This window comes from Coregonus lavaretus, assembly GCF_964263955.1.
Source record: "Coregonus lavaretus genome assembly, contig: HAP1_SCAFFOLD_69, whole genome shotgun sequence".
Classification (NCBI taxonomy): domain Eukaryota; kingdom Metazoa; phylum Chordata; class Actinopteri; order Salmoniformes; family Salmonidae; genus Coregonus; species Coregonus lavaretus.
This window is the reverse complement of record NW_028158220.1, coordinates 1501557-1521864: the sequence shown is the minus strand read 5'-3', so window position 1 is coordinate 1521864 and position 20308 is coordinate 1501557. Positions and strand designations below refer to the sequence as shown.

The window sequence follows — 20308 nt, the reverse complement described above, 5'->3', positions numbered from 1 at the left end:
AACATGACATTATCTATTATTATAGAGCTCTGCTCAGCCTATAAACATGACATTATCTATTATTATAGAGCTCTGCTCAGCCTATAAACATGACATTATCTATTATTATTATAGAGCTCTGATCAGCCTATAACATGACATGATCTATTATAATAGAGCTCTGTTCAGCCTATAAACATGACATTATCTATTATTATAGAGCTCTGATCAGCCTATAAACATGACATTATCTATTATTATAGAGCTCTGATCAGCCTATAAACATGACATTATCTATTATTTAGAGCTATGTTCAGCCTATAAACATGATCTATTATTATAGAGCTCTGCTCAGCCTATAAACATGACATTATCTATTATTTAGAGCTCTGTTCAGCCTATAAACATGATCTATTATTATAGAGCTCTGCTCAGCCTATAAACATGACATTATCTATGATTATAGAGTGCTCAGCCTATAAATATGACATTATCTAGCCTGGCGGGTAGAGTGTTGTGCCAGTAACCGAAAGGTTGCTGTATCGAATCCCCAAGCTTACAAGGTAAAAATCTGTCGTTCTGCCCCTGAGCAAGGCAGTTAACCCACTGTTACCCTGAGCAAGGCAGTTAATCCACTGTTCCCCTGAGCAAGGCAGTTAATCCACTGTTCCCCTGAGCAAGGCAGTTAACCCACTGTTCCCCTGAGCAAGGCAGTTAACCCACTGTTCCCCTGAGCAAGGCAGTTAATCCACTGTTCCCCTGAGCAAGGCAGTTAACCCACTGTTCCCCTGAGCAAGGCAGTTAACCCACTGTTCCCCTGAGCAAGGCAGTTAACCCACTGTTCCCCTGAGCAAGGCAGTTAACCCACTGTTCCCCTGAGCAAGGCAGTTAACCCGCTGTTCCCCTGAGCAAGGCAGTTAACCCACTGTTCCCCTGAGCAAGGCAGTTAACCCACTGTTCCCCTGAGCAAGGCAGTTAACCCACTGTTCCCCTGAGCAAGGCAGTTAACCCACTGTTCCCCTGAGCAAGGCAGTTAACCCACTGTTCCCCTGAGCAAGGCAGTTAACCCACTGTTCCCCTGAGCAAGGCAGTTAACCCACTGTTCCCCTGAGCAAGGCAGTTAACCCACTGTTCCCCTGAGCAAGGCAGTTAACCCACTGTTCCCCTGAGCAAGGCAGTTAACCCACTGTTCCCCTGAGCAAGGCAGTTAACCCTCTGTTCCCCTGAGCGAGGCAGTTAACCCACTGTTCCCCTGAGCAAGGCAGTTAACCCACTGTTCCCCTGAGCAAGGCAGTTAACCCTCTGTTCCCCTGAGCAAGGCAGTTAACCCACTGTTCCCCTGAGCAAGGCAGTTAACCCACTGTTCCCCTGAGCAAGGCAGTTAACCCACTGTTCCCCTGAGCAAGGCAGTTAACCCACTGTTCCCCTGAGCAAGGCAGTTAACCCACTGTTCCCCTGAGCAAGGCAGTTAACCCACTGTTCCCCTGAGCAAGGCAGTTAACCCACTGTTCCCCTGAGCAAGGCAGTTAACCCACTGTTCCCCGGGCGCCGATGACATGGATACCGATTAAGGCAGCCCCCCGCACCTCTCTGATTCAGAGGGGTTGGGTTAAATGCAGAAAACACATTTCAGTTGAATGCATTCAGAACTGACTAGGTGTCCCCCAGTCTATAAACGTGAAAGCAAGATTAGATTTTATGTTCTACATTATTATCATTGTGATCATTATCATTATTATTATTGTTATTATGGCGGCCACCAAGTTTTTATTGAATGTTCTGAAAACTGACTTCAGGTTATTGAGGAATCTAGCCTCACAGGAAGACAGTTTTATTTTATGGAGGTTTAATTCAGTTCTCTGTTTAGTATTTAACTAAATACTCTGTTTGTCTTTGGCAGGAGAGGGACCAGACTCTCACTCTGACAGCGGGAAGAGTCCTTCAGGGGAACCAGACCCAGAGACGTCCAAACCAGCGAGACAACACCACTGCTCCCACTGTGGAAAGAGTTTTAAGTGTTTAAGGAAGTTGAAAGTACATGAGAGAACGCACACAGGAGAAAACCCTTACGATTGCTCTCACTGTGGAAAGAGTTTTACCAAGTTAGGGAACCTAAAAGAGCATGAGAGGACACACTCAGGAGAAAAGCCTTTCCAATGTTCCCTGTGTGGAAAGAAGTTCACCCAGTTACGGTACCTGAAACAACATGAAGAAATACACACAGAAGATAGGAAGACATACCACTGCTCTCAGTGTGATAAGATATTTACTGGGTTAGGAAACCTGAAAAAACATACAAGAATACACTCTGGAGAGAAGCCTTACCACTGTTCCCACTGTGGAAAGAGTTTTACTCAGTTAGGGAGCCTGAAAACACATGAGAGGGGACACACAGGAGAAAAGCCTTACCACTGTTCCCATTGTGAAACGAGGTTTACCCATCGAGGGAGCCTGAAAGCGCATGAGAGAATACACACAGGAGAAAAGCCTTACCAATGTTCCCGATGTGAAAAGAGCTTTACCCGTTTAGGGAGCCTGAAAAAGCATGAGAGAATACATACAGGAGAAAAGGCTTACCACTGTTCCCATTGTGAAAAGAGGTTTACCCATCGAGGGAGCCTGAAAGCGCATGAGAGAATACACACAGGAGAAAAGCCTTACCAATGTTCCCATTGTGAAACAAGGTTTACCCATCGAGGGAGCCTGAAAGCGCATGAGAGAATACACACAGGAGAAAAGCCTTAACAATGTTCCCGATGTGAAAAGAGCTTTACCCGGTTAGGGAGCCTGAAAAAGCATGAGAGAATACATACAGGAGAAAAGGCTTTCCAACATACTAATACACAGGAGGAGAAGACATACCACTGCTCTCATTGTAAAAAGACATTTTCCCAGTCAGAGGACCTGAAATCACATGAGAGAATAGAGGCTGTGTTCTGACTTATGTTTTTGATTGAGAAATTGTGTTTTTGTTCATGCTACATGAAATCTAATTGTATGAATGAAATCATACTGAAAAATAGGTCAACATTTTTTTCCAGCTCTAGACAAGATCATGTCTAAAATCAGATTCAACAAGTTAAAAATATATATATTATGTTTTGATTATGAACTTAAGATTGATTGTATGCAAGTGTAAACCCCTAAATAATTTCACTATATAATTTGGATATTTCAAAAATTTTAATTATTAAATAGATGAATATAATTAGTATTTCTTCATTCAGATTGTCATTGGTTCTAAATTGACTCTGATTAAATAAAAGGTGAAATAAAATAAAATAAATACCATATTATTTTTGGGAAGTCTATTTGGTTCTTAAGTTCGGACATATACAGTGGGGGAAAAAAGTATTTAGTCAGCCACCAATTGTGCAAGTTCTCCCACTTAAAAAGATGAGAGAGGCCTGTAATTTTCATCATAGGTACACGTCAACTATGACAGACAAATTGAGAAAAAAATTCCAGAAAATCACATTGTAGGATTTTTTATGAATTTATTTGCAAATTATGGTGGAAAATAGTAAAAAATAAAGAAAATCCCTTGAATGAGTAGGTGTGTCCAAACGTTTGACTGGTACTGTAAATAACGTTCACGCCCAAGCTAGATTGTATATATGTATGTATGTATGTATGTACCGGTCAAAAGTTTTAGAACATATTCACATACTTTTATTTGGGTTTCTGTGCAAAGTATATGATTTGAATGTTTCTTTAAGGCTGCAGCTAGTTACTTGAAATGAGATATATAATCATGACAAAACATGATTCAAAATGTAATTCATTGACACAGAGATAGCTAGATAATGAAACACAAATTGACATTTACAGTAGCTGGCTAGGCTATTCAAACTGTAACATTGGCTAGCTTTCAATAAATTGGATAAAATGTCCATGGAGTTACTTCTTCATACTATCAAGACAATATGTATTGCATGCTGAATATTTCAAGTGCACTCGAAAACATTATATTTATCTTATTTCAGTCTTCGGGAGCTAGATATATCTGTTTCTCTTCATCAAACAGCAGTTTTCACAAGAGGCTGTAGTTACATCGTAGATAGATGCAGGCCATTGGCTGCCTTGATCACGAGGGGTATGTACGGGACCTCTGATTGGTTCCATGTTTAGGAGTGCGGCAATGTTGCCTGAGCTGACAGTGTTGAAATATACTTTTTATGTGAGAATGTGCAAGAATTGAAGGTTGAAGGGGCCAACAAATGTTATAGTCATGAGAACAATGAGCCAGATATTTCACCTGATGTATAAATGTGAAGCATCCTGTTGTTTCCACTCACTACCAAATATGGTGTTGAGAGGAAACCCAGTGGGAGAACAAGTAGACAGACGGATTTTGAAGACGTTCTGCTAATTTTCTCAGTTTTCTGTTTCCATAACTAGAATCTGTAACAAACAGAGTGGACTACGTTTAATAGACTTTACCCTTTGCCAAAGTTTCTAAAAATTGCGTTGTTTAGAAGGAGTGCAAGGGAGAATTGAGTTATTGCACATGGGCAATCTTCACAAAGTAGGCGTTCCCTAAAGGAAATATGCAAAGACATGCTAGAACGGGCCAATAGGAGCTCTCTTGCTCCTGCTTGGCTCTGCCCACCTCCTTGCTTGTTCTGCCCACTATGATTAATTTGCTCCCATTGGAAACGACAGGCTCTGGTCTATCTTGGGTTAGTTATAAAAAATCTTTGGACACACAGTCCGTGGAGAGCATGAGGTGTGGCTAACATTAGCCAGCTTGAGCTAGCTACCGAGCTAGCATACGAACTCGGCAGCACAGAGTAGATCAATTTGACGTTGTAAAATTGTGCATTGTGGGTAGTTTAGAAGATATCCAGAAATAAGTTAATAAACATGTAAAAACATAACTGTTTGTACTTATAGGTAACCAGATCGTGACTACAACTAAGTTACTAAGTCTTTAAAACGCCACTGTGTTGTTACATTGGTGAGTAAAAACACATGCTTCCTACCCTTTAACTTTTTGTCTGAAAATAAAATCTACATTTTACTCAACTTCGTTACCCACTCCAGTCAGCAGATGGCGATGTGGGACTTTAAGGCTATGCTGCTAGTGTGACGTATAATCTAGTGGACGGGACGCTTCTTTCAACAGCAGCAACAGTTAGTCAGACACCTCGGTAGCTTGCTAGCCAAAATAGCCCAACCAATAAAGCTCTTTAGACGCTTTCGTGTATATTAGCCACTGTGTTTTAAACCCACTTCTGTCGTCTAGTTAGTTATCCCATTTAATTTCATATTTACGGTGTTGTTGTTATTGGTCAGCTAGCTGGCTGGTTAAGTTAGCACTAGCCTAGCTAGCTAACATCCCCGACCATGAGGTCACTAAGCTACTCTCCTCCTGCTAAAGAAGAGGAGGTCTGCTGGACGGAGAAAGAAGCTCTAGTGAAAGAGGAGGAGGAAGAGGAGGATGTTACAATACAAAAACAAGTAGAGGGTGAAGCTGTTACCGTGAAAGAAGAAGAGAAAGACGTTACAGTGAAAGAAGAGGAAGACGCGTTCAGAGTGAAAGAGGAGGAGGATGTTACAGTGAAAGAAGAGGAAGACGCGTTCAGAGTGAAAGAGGAGGAGGATGTTACAGTGAAAGAAGAGGAGGAGGGGGAGATGACTGTCGCATCGAAAAAGGAGGAGGAAGAAGAGGAGGGAACTGGATATCTGGTTCCGGTTTCCCAAAGGCACCTTAAGGCATCCAATGGTTCTAATGATGAACATAGCAGTAAGATGGTTTTGAGGAACCGGGCCCTGATTAACACTAGTAAGTACTGTCTTAAAAACAGAGGCACAAACTCTGCAGTTGTTGAACTGATGTGTGGTGTTAAAGGGGAAATCTGCAGTTGCTACATCCATATTTGGACCTTTAAATTATTTATATATATCCATTGATTCTTGAAGAATATAACACATGCCTCATAAGCTTAGTTCAACTGTCGTACCCCATCAGATCCCAAAATAAGCTTTTTTTACTCCAATGTTTAGAAACAGTGTAAATATGAACCAACACTGTATCGCCTCAACATGGTTAAAACTATAATGTTGATACCATGGATGGTCAGTCCTTGCATCCATAGGTCTGTCTATGATTTTGAGAGTAGTTACATTTCTCCAGTCCCATCCATCATCTTATTACGAAAACAGTGGCAGAATGACAGCTTTGTTATTGTTTGAACTGCAGATTGGTGGATTGATTGATGTGTGGCTTTTTTAAAGGGACAACCTTGGATTTAAACATAAACATAATGGCTGCCCTTAGACTTGGTTTGGTAAACAGCTGAGGGATGGGGGCTGGAGAAATGTAACCACTCTCAAATTCATAGAGGAAGCTATTGTAGCAACCTTAACCCAAAACCTAGCGACCTCATCAAGAAGTTCAGACATCTTGGTATAACAGTTATAAGGTGTTGGCTTGACAGTCTCTGGACCCAGGTTTGAGTCCAGCTCAGGGCTACCCCTGGAATTCACTACACTATGAATACAAGGACTGGCCGTCCATAAGGTCAAAATCACAGTTTTAACCAAATTGAGAATAAACAGTGCTTGTTTACAAACAGTGGCGTTATATGAGCTTATGTTTTGGTTTCTGATGGGGTAAGACAGTTGAAACATTTGAGGCATTTAAAAGTTATATTCTTCAGGAATCAATGGCTATCCAGTTTATGGGTCTTTCTATATCTGCCATTGAGGCTTTCCTGTGGGGGTCAAATTGTTGGAGCTGTTGATAAATCATTGTATAATATTCTGCAAATGTATTTTCATTTTTTTTAGGGCTGACCCTAGTCGACTGGTCGATTGTTTGGTCGATAGGCTCTTTTGTCGACAGAGATTTTTTTAGACTGAGATTTTTTTAGTCGAGCAGTCGCAAATACACTATATATACAAAAGTATGTGGACACCCCTTCAAATTAGTCGATTCAGCTGTTTCAGCCACAACCGTTGCTGACAGGTGTATAAAATCGAGCACACAGCCATGCAATTTCCATAGACAAACATTGGCAGTAGAATGGCCTTACTGAAGCACTCAGTGACTTTAAACGTAGCACCGTCATAGGATGCCACCTTTCCAACAAGTCAGTTCGTCAAATTTCTGCCCTGCCAGAGCTGCCCCGGTCAACTGTAAGTGCTGTTATTGTGAAGTGGAAATGTCTAGGAGCAACAACGGCTGAACTGCGAAGTGGTAGGCCACACAAGCTCACAGAACGGGCCCGCCGAGTGCTGAAGCGCGTTCCAAACTGCCTCTGGAAGCAACGTCAGCAGAATAACTGTTAGTCGGGAGCTTCATGAAATGGGTTTCCATGGCCGAGCAGCCGCACACAAGCCCCAGATCACCAAGCGCAATGCCAAGTGTCGGCTGGAGTGGTGTAAAGCTCGCTGCCATTTGACTCTGGAGCAGTAGAAAGGCGTTCTCTGGAGTGAACAATCTGACGGACGAATCTGGGTTTAGCGGACGCCCGGAGAACACTACTTGCCCCAATGCATAGTGCCAACTGTAATGTTTGGTGGAGGAGGAATAATGGCCTGGGGCTGTTATTCATGGTTCGGTCCCCTTAGTTCCAGTGAAGGGAAATCTTAACGCTACAGCATACAGTGACATTCTGGATGATTCTGTGCTTCCAACTTTGTGGCAACAGTTTGGGGAAAGCCCTTTCCTGTTTCAGCATGACAATGCCCCTGTGCGTAAAGCAAAGTCCAAACAGAAATGGCTTGTCGAGATCGGTGTGGAAGAACTTGACTTGCCTGCACAGAGCCCTGACCTGAACACCATCGAACACCTTTGGGATGAATTGGAAGGCCGACTGCGAGTCAGGCCTAATCGCCCAACGTCAGTGCCCGACCTCACTAAAGCTCTTGTGGCTGAATGGAAGCAAGTCCCCGCAGCAATGTTCCAACATCTAGTGGAAAGCCTTCCCAGAAGAGTGGAGGCTGTTATAGCAGAAAAGGGGGGACCAACTCCATATTAATGCCTCTGCTTGAAACATGTAGGTATTACAGACGCGGTCAGGGAGACGTTTTAAAATGTCAGTGAAGACTCTTGCCAGCTGGTCAGTGCATGCTCTGAGTACGCGTCCTGGTAATCTGTCTGTGAAGATGAACCTGTTTAACCCCTTGGAGTCAATTGACGCAAATTTGCTTCAATCTAAGTAATTTAAGTAATCCATAGTACGACCATCTTAAAACAATTTCATATGTCAGTTTAGCCCCCCTCCCCCAACGGCTTAGATTTACAGGGGTTAAAGGTCATACTCACATCGGCTAAGGAGAGAGTGATCATACAGTCGTCCGGAACAGCTGGTGCACAAGACTTTGTGGAGGCCACGGAGATGGCACAGTCCATCGCTCTAAGACATGTGATACATAAATTGTATATGGATATATTATGTACAAAAAAATGATGCAACACTAATAAATCTAATATTATTTTATAACAAATGTACTTTCTCCCGCTTTGGATACTGTCGCTGTCCGCGGTTCTGAATGTAATTATATGCACAAGCACAAAACACCACATCTGTAATGTTAGTCCCGTCTGAATCTGCCATGGCAGTCATTTTTACATGGCAGGAGAGTAACAATTCAAGCCAGAATAACCTACTGTTTTTTGGCGAACTCCAAGGTCCTCTGGTAATACTAGTCCCGTGGGTATCGACATCCCTGTGTTTTGAGAGAAATGAGTTTGACAGGTGATGCTCACGGTTTGATCAAGAAAACAATAACTGATTTGATCAATTTAACGAAGTGCTGCTCATAGCCTACATATGAAGGGCCTGCAAGTATCAACTTTCACAGTGGATGATTTTGTTCATATGTTTTGTGTGTATTCATATTTCTGGCCTACAATCATCGATGTTACTACTAATGTGAAAACAAGACAAGATATTACTATTATTGCTCACTTGACTGTCTTAAGACAATTGTCAAATAATTTAACAGATGTCAATTGTTGTACAGCTTCATGGGTACGCTCTGGGCATCACCTTTTACCTCAAATAAACAGTATTTCTGCTGTTGTGGGCCTTTAACCATCTGTCTGACTTTGTCGTTCACACAGAAGAGAGACGTGACTATCGTGGATCCTCTGGGGAGCCTCAACAACATCATGAAGCTGAGGAGGCAGAGAAGGGTCCCTCCAGATCAGATTATCTCAAGAAACACCAGCGGAAACCCACAGGGAAGAAATCTCACTGCTGCTCTGACTGTGGGAAGATATTCAACTCTTCAACAGCCCTTAAAAGACATATTAGAATCCATACAGGAGAGAAACCGTATAGCTGTAATCAATGTGGGAAGAGTTTTACTTACGCAAGCTGCCTGAAGGTACATTTGAGAACACACACAGGAGAGAAACCGTATAGCTGCGATCAATGTGGGGAGAGTTTTACTACATCTACCAGTCTGACTATACATCAGAGAACACACACAGGAGAGAAACCTTATAGCTGTGATCAATGTGGGAAGAGTTTTAGTCGATCAAGCAACCTGATGGCACATTTGAGAACGCACACTAGAGAGAAACCTTATAGCTGTGATCAATGTGGGAAGAGTTTTACTACATCTAGCCATCTGACTATACACCAGAGAACACACACAGGAGAGAAACCTTATAGCTGTGATCAATGTGGGAAGAGTTTTAGTCGATCAAGCAACCTGATGGCACATTTGAGAACACACACTAGAGAGAAACCTTATAGCTGTGATCAATGTGGGAAGAGTTTTAGTGATTCAAGCAACCTGATGGTACATTTGAGAACACACACTGGAGAGAAACCTTATAGCTGTATTCAATGTGGCAAGAGATACGCTGGTAAAAGAACTCTGATTAAACATCAGAAAGTACATACATGAAGGAGTTGTTTCATGATATCAATTAAATAATGTCACAATGTATTTTAATGAATTTCACAATGTAGAACCATTTACATTTTACATTTTTAGTCATTTAGCAGACGCTCTTATCCAGAGCAACTTACAGTTAGTGAGTGCATACATTATTTTTTTCTTTTTCATACTGGCCCCCCGTGGGAATCGAACCCACAACCCTGGCGTTGCAAACGCCATGCTCTACCAACTGAGCTACATCCCTGCTGGCCATTCCCTCCCCTACCCTGGACGACGCTGGGCCAATTGTGCGCCGCCCCAACCGTTTTCCCCCTGTTCTATTGATTTCAGCGTGATATGGATATTAGCCTCATCAGGGGGAAAATCCAGGCTCTGAAATGAGTTGTGTTACACTTACCACATTGGCGACCCACTTGAATCAAAATGCAACACTTCTAAATGTATCTAGCTGTTTTCTACAAATTGTCCTCTGACCAGTGATGTACACATTATTCCCAGATTCCGTGTGGTTTTTGAGCTGTTAGTTTTAACAGGACGTGCAACCTCATCTCCCCCCTCTCCTGCAATTGATTTCAACGTGATATCAATATGAGTGATGACAAATAAGTGTTGCGTTTCTCTTCGTTTTGGGGACCGCTAAACTTAAATGCATCACTCCAAAATGTAGCTGACTGTCTTCTGCAGGTTGTCCTCTAACCAGTGAAGTAAAAGATATCGCCCGTTTCCATGTGTATTTTTTTGTTGTGTTAGTTTCAACAGCATGTACAACCTGATTTTCCCCCCTAATCGATATTAGTGATTTATTGCCACTTGTCAAAACAACAGTGTTTTTGGTGCTTGTGCAGTTAATAAGGTGGTTGTTTAAATAAATACAAGTATTATGATTACTATTGTGGAACATGTTTGTGTCGATAGTACATGTTATGTTTAGGTTTTCCATTTATCACAAACTATTTCTGCATATTGGTTATTGATTTGGACACGTTAAAACTGTGTTTTGACATTGGGCAGTATCCCACCTTGCAAAATGTTGTTGAAAAGACGTTGAAAAGAAGACTATGCTCGAGGTCCAATCTACGTTTGGTTTTGGTTGAAAGTTAAAGTTAAAAATATGTATTTTTTAGGTCGTTGTTTCAACGACTTGAAAACAACTTCATTTCAATGTACTTGCAGCCTATAAACATTGACGCAGGATAACAAATGCATCTATGAACTGTTTTATTAACAATCTTACATCACTCCAGTATTTCTTTACAACATTCAAGTATTAATTGTCTTTATTCCACTGCTGAAGAAGCATGACTCAAATCACCTACTCATATCTCAAACATCCAGCCTGACAAAATATAATTTTTTTATTATTACCTATCCAGCTCAGAGTCTGGTTTGATTATGTTCCTGCTATCTCTTACCTATCCAGCTCTGAGTCTGGTTTGATTATGTTCCTGCTATCTCTTACTTATCTAGCTCTGAGTCTGGTTTGATTATGTTCCTGCTATCTCTTACCTATCCAGCTCTGAGTCTGGTTTGATTATGTTCCTGCTATCTCTTACCTATCCAGCTCTGAGTCTGGTTTGATTATGTTCCTGCTATCTCTTACCTATCCAGCTCTGAGTCTGGTTTGATTATGTTCCTTCTATCTCTTACCTATCCAGCTCTGAGTCTGGTTTGATTATGTTCCTGCTATCTCTTACCTATCCAGCTCTGAGTCTGGTTTGATTATGTTCCTGCTATCTCTTACCTATCCAGCGCTGAGTCTGGTTTGATTATGTTCCTGCTATCTCTTACCTATCCAGCGCTGAGTCTGGTTTGATTATGTTCCTGCTATCTCTTACCTATCCAGCTCTGAGTCTGGTTTGATTATGTTCCTGCTATCTCTTACCTATCCAGCTCTGACTCTGGTTTGATTATGTTCCTGCTATCTCTTACCTATCCAGCTCTGAGTCTGGTTTGATTATGTTCCTGCTATCTCTTACCTATCCAGCTCTGAGTCTGGTTTGATTATGTTCCTGCTATCTCTTACCTATCCAGCTCTGAGTCTGGTTTGATTATGTTCCTGCTATCTCTTACCTATCCAGCGCTGAGTCTGGTTTGATTATGTTCCTGCTATCTCTTACCTATCCAGCTCTGAGTCTGGTTTGATTATGTTCCTGCTATCTCTTACCTATCCAGCTCTGAGTCTGGTTTGATTATGTTCCTGCTATCTCTTACCTATCCAGCTCTGAGTCTGGTTTGATTATGTTCCTGCTATCTCTTACTTATCCAGCTCTGAGTCTGGTTTGAGTCTGATACTGCTATCTCTTACCTATCCAGCTCTGAGTCTGGTTTGATTATGTTCCTGCTATCTCTTACCTATCCAAGAGGTCAACTCCTGATTTCTGGGTCACTGAAGCAGCCTGGGATGGTGCAGCCTGCCCTTTGACCTCTTGAGGAAGATCCAATCTGTCAACAAGCGGCTCTGTTTCTTCACCAGACAGTGGAGTCATCAGTGACAGCAGCTCCTTGGTCTCCTCATCCTGAGGGAGAGTATCACTGAACACACCCTTCCCTGTGTCCTACACAGGACTCATAACAAGTTAGTCTACTGTAGGGGGGCATCTCAATAGTCTACAGTGGCTTCCTCTATCTCCCTTTCTTTCATTGTCATTGATCTCAACACCAGACAGGTGAAAGCGTTATGGTTTCTGTTTTCACCCGTCCGGTTCTTTCAGATCAGTATGAGCAGAGAACAGAAAACAGTGACAGTGAGTCACTTCAGACTATTGAGATGCACCCATAACCTTGGGTTCAGACTATTGAGATGCATCCATAACCTTGGGTTCAGACTATTGAGATGCATCCATATCCTTGTGTTCAGACTATTGAGATGCATCCATATCCTTGGGTTCAGACTATTGAGATGCACCCATAACCTTGGGTTCAGACTATTGAGATGCATCCATAACCTTGGGTTCAGACTATTGAGATGCATCCATATCCTTGGGTTCAGACTATTGAGATGCATCCATAACCTTGGGTTCAGACTATTGAGATGCACCCATAACCTTGTGTTCAGACTATTGAGATGCACCCATATCCTTGTGTAAGCTTCTGTACTGTACCTTGAATTTGAGCTTGGCTCTGTTGATGTCATTCAGAAACTGCAATGTGTCTATCATCATTAATTCCATTTAGACTTACAAATGACCAAACCCAGTCTCAGGCTTGGATAACTCTGGAGGCCCCTTGGGTTTCGACAGAGTTGGGTAAGAGCTCTCTGATATTAGATATTTTTTTCCCCTGGCATCTAAAGACCCTTGATGCAGCTGGCCAGTTGATAGTAAAGTATGATGAATGATGCAGCTGGCCAGTTGATAGTAAAGTAGGATGAATGATGCAGCTGGCCAGTTGATAGTAAAGTAGAATGAATGATGCAGCTGGCCAGTTGATAGTAAAGTAGGATGAATGATGCAGCTGGCCAGTTGATAGTAAAGTAGGATGAATGATGCAGCTGGCCAGTTGATAGTAAAGTAGAATTAATGATGCAGCTGGCCAGTTGATAGTAAAGTAGAATGAATGATAGATACAGCTGGCCAGTTGATAGTAAAGTAGAATGAATGATGCAGCTGGCCAGTTGATAGTAAAGTAGAATGAATGATGCAGCTGGCCAGTTGATAGTAAAGTAGGATGAATGATAGATGCAGCTGGCCAGTTGATAGTAAAGTAGGATGAATGATGCAGCTGGCCAGTTGATAGTAAAGTAGGATGAATGATAGATACAGCTGGCCAGTTGATAGTAAAGTAGAATGAATGATAGATACAGCTGGCCAGTTGATAGTAAAGTAGGATAATTGATAGATACAGCTAGCCAGTTGATAGTAAAGTAGGATAAATGATGAAGCTTGCCAGTTGATAGTAAAGTAGGATGAATGATAGATACAGCTAGCCAGTTGATAGTAAAGTAGGATGAATGATAGATACAGCTGGCCAGTTGATAGTAAAGTAGGATGAATGATGCAGCTGGCCAGTTGATAGTAAAGTAGGTTGAATGATACAGCTGGCCAGTTGATAGTAAAGTAGGATGAATTATAGATACAGCTGGCCAGTTCATAGTAAAGTAGGATGAATGATGCAGCTGGCCAGTTGATAGTAAAGTGATAGTAAAGTAGAATGAATGATAGATACAGCTAGCCAGTTGATAGTAAAGTATGATGAATTATGCAGCTAGCCAGTTAATAATAAAGTAGGATAATTGATAGATACAGCTAGCCAGTTGATAGTAAAGTAGGATGAATGATAGATACAGCTAGCCAGTTGATAGTAAAGTAGGATGAATGATAGATACAGCTGGCCAGTTGATAGTGTCGTATATGATGAATGGTGATCATTATGCTGTCAACAAAAGAAGTCTGCTCATACTGAACATTGATCATAAGGTTTATTCAGATCACAAGCTTCAGCATGAGTTTACAGACACGCGTTGTCCGGAGAGCAGTAGTGTCGTCCAATTCTAATGTCTGCTCTGACCTATCTTCTTCGTGTACCCCTATTTATAACCAATACAACAAGATGGGCTCCCTCTTCTGGCCAGTTTACAATACACTTCCTGTCTATTATATGTTACATTATACTAACATAACCAACATTCCATTTCGTCATGAAAAACATTTAACAAAGGCATAATCTTCAGATACGATATTCCCCCCTTTCGAGACGAAATAAACGTCTCGAAAACAAACAGAATAAGATTATGACTATTAACCATTTATCTCATTGAATATTCTTAACCTTAAACCCAAAAACATTGTCCTCTAGAGTGTAAATACCTTTCTATGAAATACCTGTTTATGAAGTGTGAATACATTACTATGACCCATGAAGAAATCTCTATGGAGTGTAAATACATTACTATGACATATGAACAACTGTTTATGAAGTATGAACACATTACTATGAATTATGAATAAATCTCTATGGAGTGTGAGAGCGAAAAACTGTCCAGCAGCCATCCATCCATATCAATCAAGACAGTAAAATTATCTCACGGTCCCTCTGCCCCAGGCAACCACCGTCGGTACTCCAGATAACCTCATAACTCATGTAAATGCATTTGAAACTATGATGCCATTAAATACACATGTAAACAAAATCCTATCCATAAATATCCATTGTACAACTGGTCAACCCATCGAATCGTACAATGAATCTCTCCCTTCCTAGACCTTCTGTCCCTAACCCCATCGAAATAAACAAAAGCATCTAAGATCCTCATCTGCATTCAATAACATCAAACATCATTCTACTAAAATCAATACCTAAAAATATGACACAATTATGTATTACACATGTCTATATTTCATTGCAGACACTGGAATGTAGTCCACTACACTTCCTCTCCCTGTAGTGTCCTCTTCCAATGGACTTGTTGATGATGGAATCAGCCACACCCTCCTTGTTTCATCTCCTCCAGTCATATTGTCCCTTCATATTGTCTTTGTTTGAGTATTCCAATCTCCACATATTCTCCCAAATGCTTCTGTAATGACAAGAAAATAAACAACCAAACAGTATCTTTTGCAAAACAACATTTTCAAATTAAACATCACTATCCACTAAGACTATAAAACTGATATATAAATGATGCATGAATCACATTATCCATTCCCCCCTTTGATTCATAAATCATACTAAAAATCATACTAATATTGAAAAACCAATTTGAAAAATCATAAAATAATCCAAAATGATATTTATCCCTCAGTTCCACTTGTCCATCTTTATCCAGATCAGGAACAGTCCACACCGGCATCTGAGTGTTGTCTCCAGGCACCACTTCTCCAACCTATCTCAATCTCATAACTTTCTCAAAAGTCAGTACAAACATCACACAGTGTTATCAAAGCTTAAACTAGAATCTGACCCATCACTGCCCCTACTGGCCTAATTGATCTTGCAACCCAATCCTTTCAAATGCATCCCTTATAATGCATCTATAACCCCAGTGATATTATCTGAACTATCTGGACTCACAGGATAACTAATATTTATCAATTTATCTTCCCAAATGTTACACCATACCATGAATGAAGTCCCCCCTTCTCCCTTAGACTTACCCTTCAATGATAGGCTTGAAGACTATGACATGTCGCCATGTGTCTGCTAAATGACTAAAATGTAAATGTAATGTCACCCTTTTAACCCTAGAGTTAGCTGTGTCCAATGCTATCCCTCTTATAATGGTAAAACCTCATATGGAAGCTTCAACGTTGACTTGTAACAACATCCTATCCCCCATAGGGTAAGAATATACTCTATCATAATTTCCCCTTATCCTCTAAAATTCCCATAGTCACATTGTCAGTCAAAAGCTAATCTTTTAACCATCAAAGTCCTGCTCTTCTTACTACCTGATATATAAAAAGTAACCTATTATTTGTCATTACTACCCTTAAGGTCATACTTATCCAAAGTTATCATCTAACATCCCAATCTGATCTTTCCATAAACATACCCCTTACCTCATATGTTTTATTAGAACAAACACAACTTTTAGCCCTCAATATTTCACCTGAATACTTCAGGGTTCCGTTGTTATCTGATTTTCCTTTCCATCTAACAATTCCCATAGGGTAATCCCTTCACCCAAGAACACTTAAACCCTACTGGTCTGACAACGACATTATTTTATCTGTCAATGACTGTTGCCAATTCCACAGTCACGACAAAGCTCAAGACTGATCCACACCTGACAGAGGCTGCGCAACCGTCTAACAGGCTCGGGATGGAATTCTCAACAGACATGGACCCTCAAGATTCCTCACTGACCTCACAGAATGAGTTAATCTATCTCTAATTTCCACAACAGAGGAACGAGCAGCACTGATCAGATGCCCCCCCCCTCTGTCATCGAAATCAAAAGACCTCATCCTGTAGCTTCCATGACGAATCTCTCTTCTCCATTTCAGATTAATCTATATTGCTCTCTACTACTATCTACTCTACTTTTTAACCCTATTCGTAGTAACCTAAACCCCTGAGTCTCTCTTGCTGCCTCCTTTAATTTCAGAAAAGTTGTCATCCTTCCTACATTTGCTATTACCATCGTATCATTAATCCCTTCCAAAGTTACCCTTAAAGTATTTGATTTAGCTGCTGTATCAACCCTAATTACTTCTAGTGCAAAATTTCCCATTATCCTCTGTGTATTATCTACTGTTGGAGTGACTACTGTCCATTCAGTTCTACTCCTCCTGAACTCCCTCAATGACTGAAAACTTCTACAGACTTCAAATCTTCCATTATAAGCGTTACTTTATGAATTACATAGCCCTTTAACCAATAATTCCTAACCGGAACAAATTCTAATGCTTGCACTAGATAAGTACACATATATTCTCCCTAACCTTTCTCTATAATATTACGCAAAATAATCCCTTATTTGAGTAGGTGCAACAGCTCCTACTTCTGATCCTGCTAACAATACTTATCCTCCCTAATTATCTCTCTCTCTCTCTCTCTGTGAAAGAAACGTCATCATCCTAAATGGCATATTATAATTATTATTCTCCTACCCCTCCTAACAGTTTTTTCCCCCTATAATTGATGCTGGACCCTTAATCAAATGCAATATGTTTATGACTTTAATACCTATCAATGTTGAAAGAGTTAAATTGCTTCTCCCTGTTGTTCTAATAGACTGAAGTGTTAATGTCCTTATTTACTCCTAGTTTTCCCCCAAGACTTTGAACTCCTTCCTTGTACTTCCATCCATCCCCACTAGTGTCACTTTTTCCCCCTTCAGTTCTACCTCTAAACTTTAAACTTTTGATTACACAAAATACACCTATAATGACATTGATTTCCCTGCTGGAAACTGTAAATATAGATACTCAATCACCCTCAAATCATTCAGCAACACATACTTTCTCAATGCATCTGCTCCTAACCGATTTAAACTCCTACCATATCTTCCCACTAAACTTTAAAATGTCCTTCCTCACTGTTCTCTCTCTGTCTTACTACTAACTTTGAAACTTAGCTTACTGTCTCAGAGTCCCTTCAACCTAACCTACCCCTAACTTATTTTAATCTAATCTTTTCTCTCATAACATTTAAAACCTTTTCCCCTGACTTATTGACAACATCTCTTACCACCAAATTTCAGAATATGTGATTGGGAAAGTTCCCCACCTGCTTCTGACTCATTACACACAGACTTGGCAAAACCGACTAAACACCTTTTAGCCTAACCTCAAATCTCTTAGTGTAAGAATGTAACCCAAAATAACAGTCACCCGTATTAAGTTTTTTCCCAGACAGATTGTCTAACAGGCAATCTAATACATTATCATCCTTCCTATGATATTTATCTTTTAAGCCAATGATTCCCAAAAAACCCTACTTCATAAAATATTCTACCAGACAGTCAGTCGTCTAGTGTGCATCTTATTGTACAATTCAATTTAAACAATGCATCTCTTCCCAACACTGCCATAACAGTTTCTTCTAATATTAGTACCTTAAGAGTAAGTACTACCTCAAATCCCTATCCTAATTAGTTATCAATTAGTGAGATGTTTAACCTCTTTAGGCTGAACACAGATAAGTTTACCCCTATTCACTATCACTTCTAATGGCCGGTGGTTTCAACTGTTAGCTATTTCTCTTCTCCTCTAATCGATGCTCTCAGCAATGCACCCCCCTTCCGGATATTCTCGGCACTCTAGAATATTTAGTGTTCACCTGAAGCACCGGTGATCTTCACTTGCTCATTGATCTTCCTCTGTTTCTTCTTCTCCAATTCTGTGTCTGTCCAGAAACTGACAGTCGATATGGAACATCTGGTCCCCCCTTGGTTGGTACAATTGCCTTTGATATTGTTCAGTTAAAGCTGTAACAGTGATTGTTGATTTGATTCACTCTGATTCTTCATAACCAACACTTATTTTCTTCTTCTCCACCACCAGTTATAAGTTGTATTTGATAGAGTTTTCTTCGTCCGGTTCTTCTCGTTGTGGACCTATCAGTATTCTTTAAAAGGTTATCTTCTACGTTCTGTCCTTGAAATATCATCTTCTTACCAGTGGCCTTTCCTTTGGCCTCACTGTATTATTCTTCTCACTTTCTTCATCAGAACTCGAATCTCTTGTCCCCTTCTTCGTTCAACTTTAATCAGAGATTAAATCTCCAGTATCCTTCTTTCCTCTCTTGCCACTTCCTTCTGATCACAGAGTCACCTCCACCCATGACCTCTCATCATCATCATCATCCTCTTCTCCTTAAGTTCCCAGACATCCCGATTTTCCTTCCTTCTTCTGGATTCATCTTCATCGTTGTTTCTGCTCATATTCGTCTTCATCTCTGATGCCATAATCACCCTGCTGGATGATGTCTTTCTGCTGAATCCGTATGTGAGAAAGGTGTACTAACTTCTGCCATTAGTCTCTCCTAACACTACTCTAACCCTACTTTGATCAAAAAATGACTATTTTAATCAATTTTCCCCTATATCAAGCCCTTTATATTCCTTTATTGTGAACTATCCTATTTTAGACTATTTAAGTTATATAGGCTTCCCCCTGTAATTCTTAATATAACCTAACAACTCCAAATAAATCCAAATAAGTCAATTAAAAATCATGAATAATTAAAACCAATTTTTATTCCTATATCCTATGTCACCACCTTATCCATTAGTGTTGAGTATATTACCACAACCCATCAACTGCCAGTAAATGCAAGTTAGTCTTCTTCAGACTAAAATACCCCTAAACAAAGCCTTTAACCCCTTGCTCTATAACCCCTAATTATCATAAATTTAAAGAATAATGTCAGTACCTGATTTCCAATCGAACTGCAATCCAGCCCAGTGATGCACATAGCCTCCAAAATGTAACTTTTATTGAAATAGAATTTGCCAAGCCCCTTGTAAAATCGTCATAACATCACATATCCTGTTAGGGAAAGATTTTGTAACCATAATCAGTACCAAAACCTTTTTTGACTTGATCCTCTGCCACGTGACGTGATCACTTCCTGTATCTCCTCGCTCCCCCTCTCTCTCCTGTCTCTCATGACAAGGGATAAAGACACAAGAACAGCTTTTAGTAGTTCATGCCATCACTGAGTATTTCCAACCGTTCAATATTCATTCGTTCTACATTATTCACTCTAAGACTAAACTCAGAATTAAATAAATCGCTCAAAAACCTTTTTTTTATTTTAATCCGTTATTTAATTATTTAATTCAATCTATTATAATCCGTTATCCTATATTTAATGTATAAATTCAATAGGCTACAAAACAAGTTATCTTTAACCAATCGCAGTTTAAACTAGTATCATCGTGTTAAAATCTCTTTATGCGTATTTGTTCCGTCGTCTGTGTTCCTCTCCCTGCAGTTTAACCAATGTGTTGTTTTGCAGAATCCCATGCATGCGCAAATATCATTTTAAAATTAAACGCATCCCCATACATTTACTAACG

General features: G+C 40.4%; 1 protein-coding gene across 1 annotated transcript in view; it reads left to right on the top strand.

Annotated features, from left to right (window-relative positions):
* Positions 1-3114, top strand: part of LOC311124275 (uncharacterized protein) — a gene marked incomplete at its 5' end in the record, with an annotated part of 339652 nt that extends 336538 nt beyond the window's left edge. Inside the window, one exon of the mRNA XM_084198444.1 lies at positions 1880-3114. Coding sequence (XP_084054570.1) covers positions 1880-2724 — 845 coding nt within the window. The 3' untranslated portion in view covers positions 2725-3114. The remainder of the gene's footprint in view (positions 1-1879) is intronic.
* Between the last annotated feature and the right edge of the window lie 17194 nt (positions 3115-20308).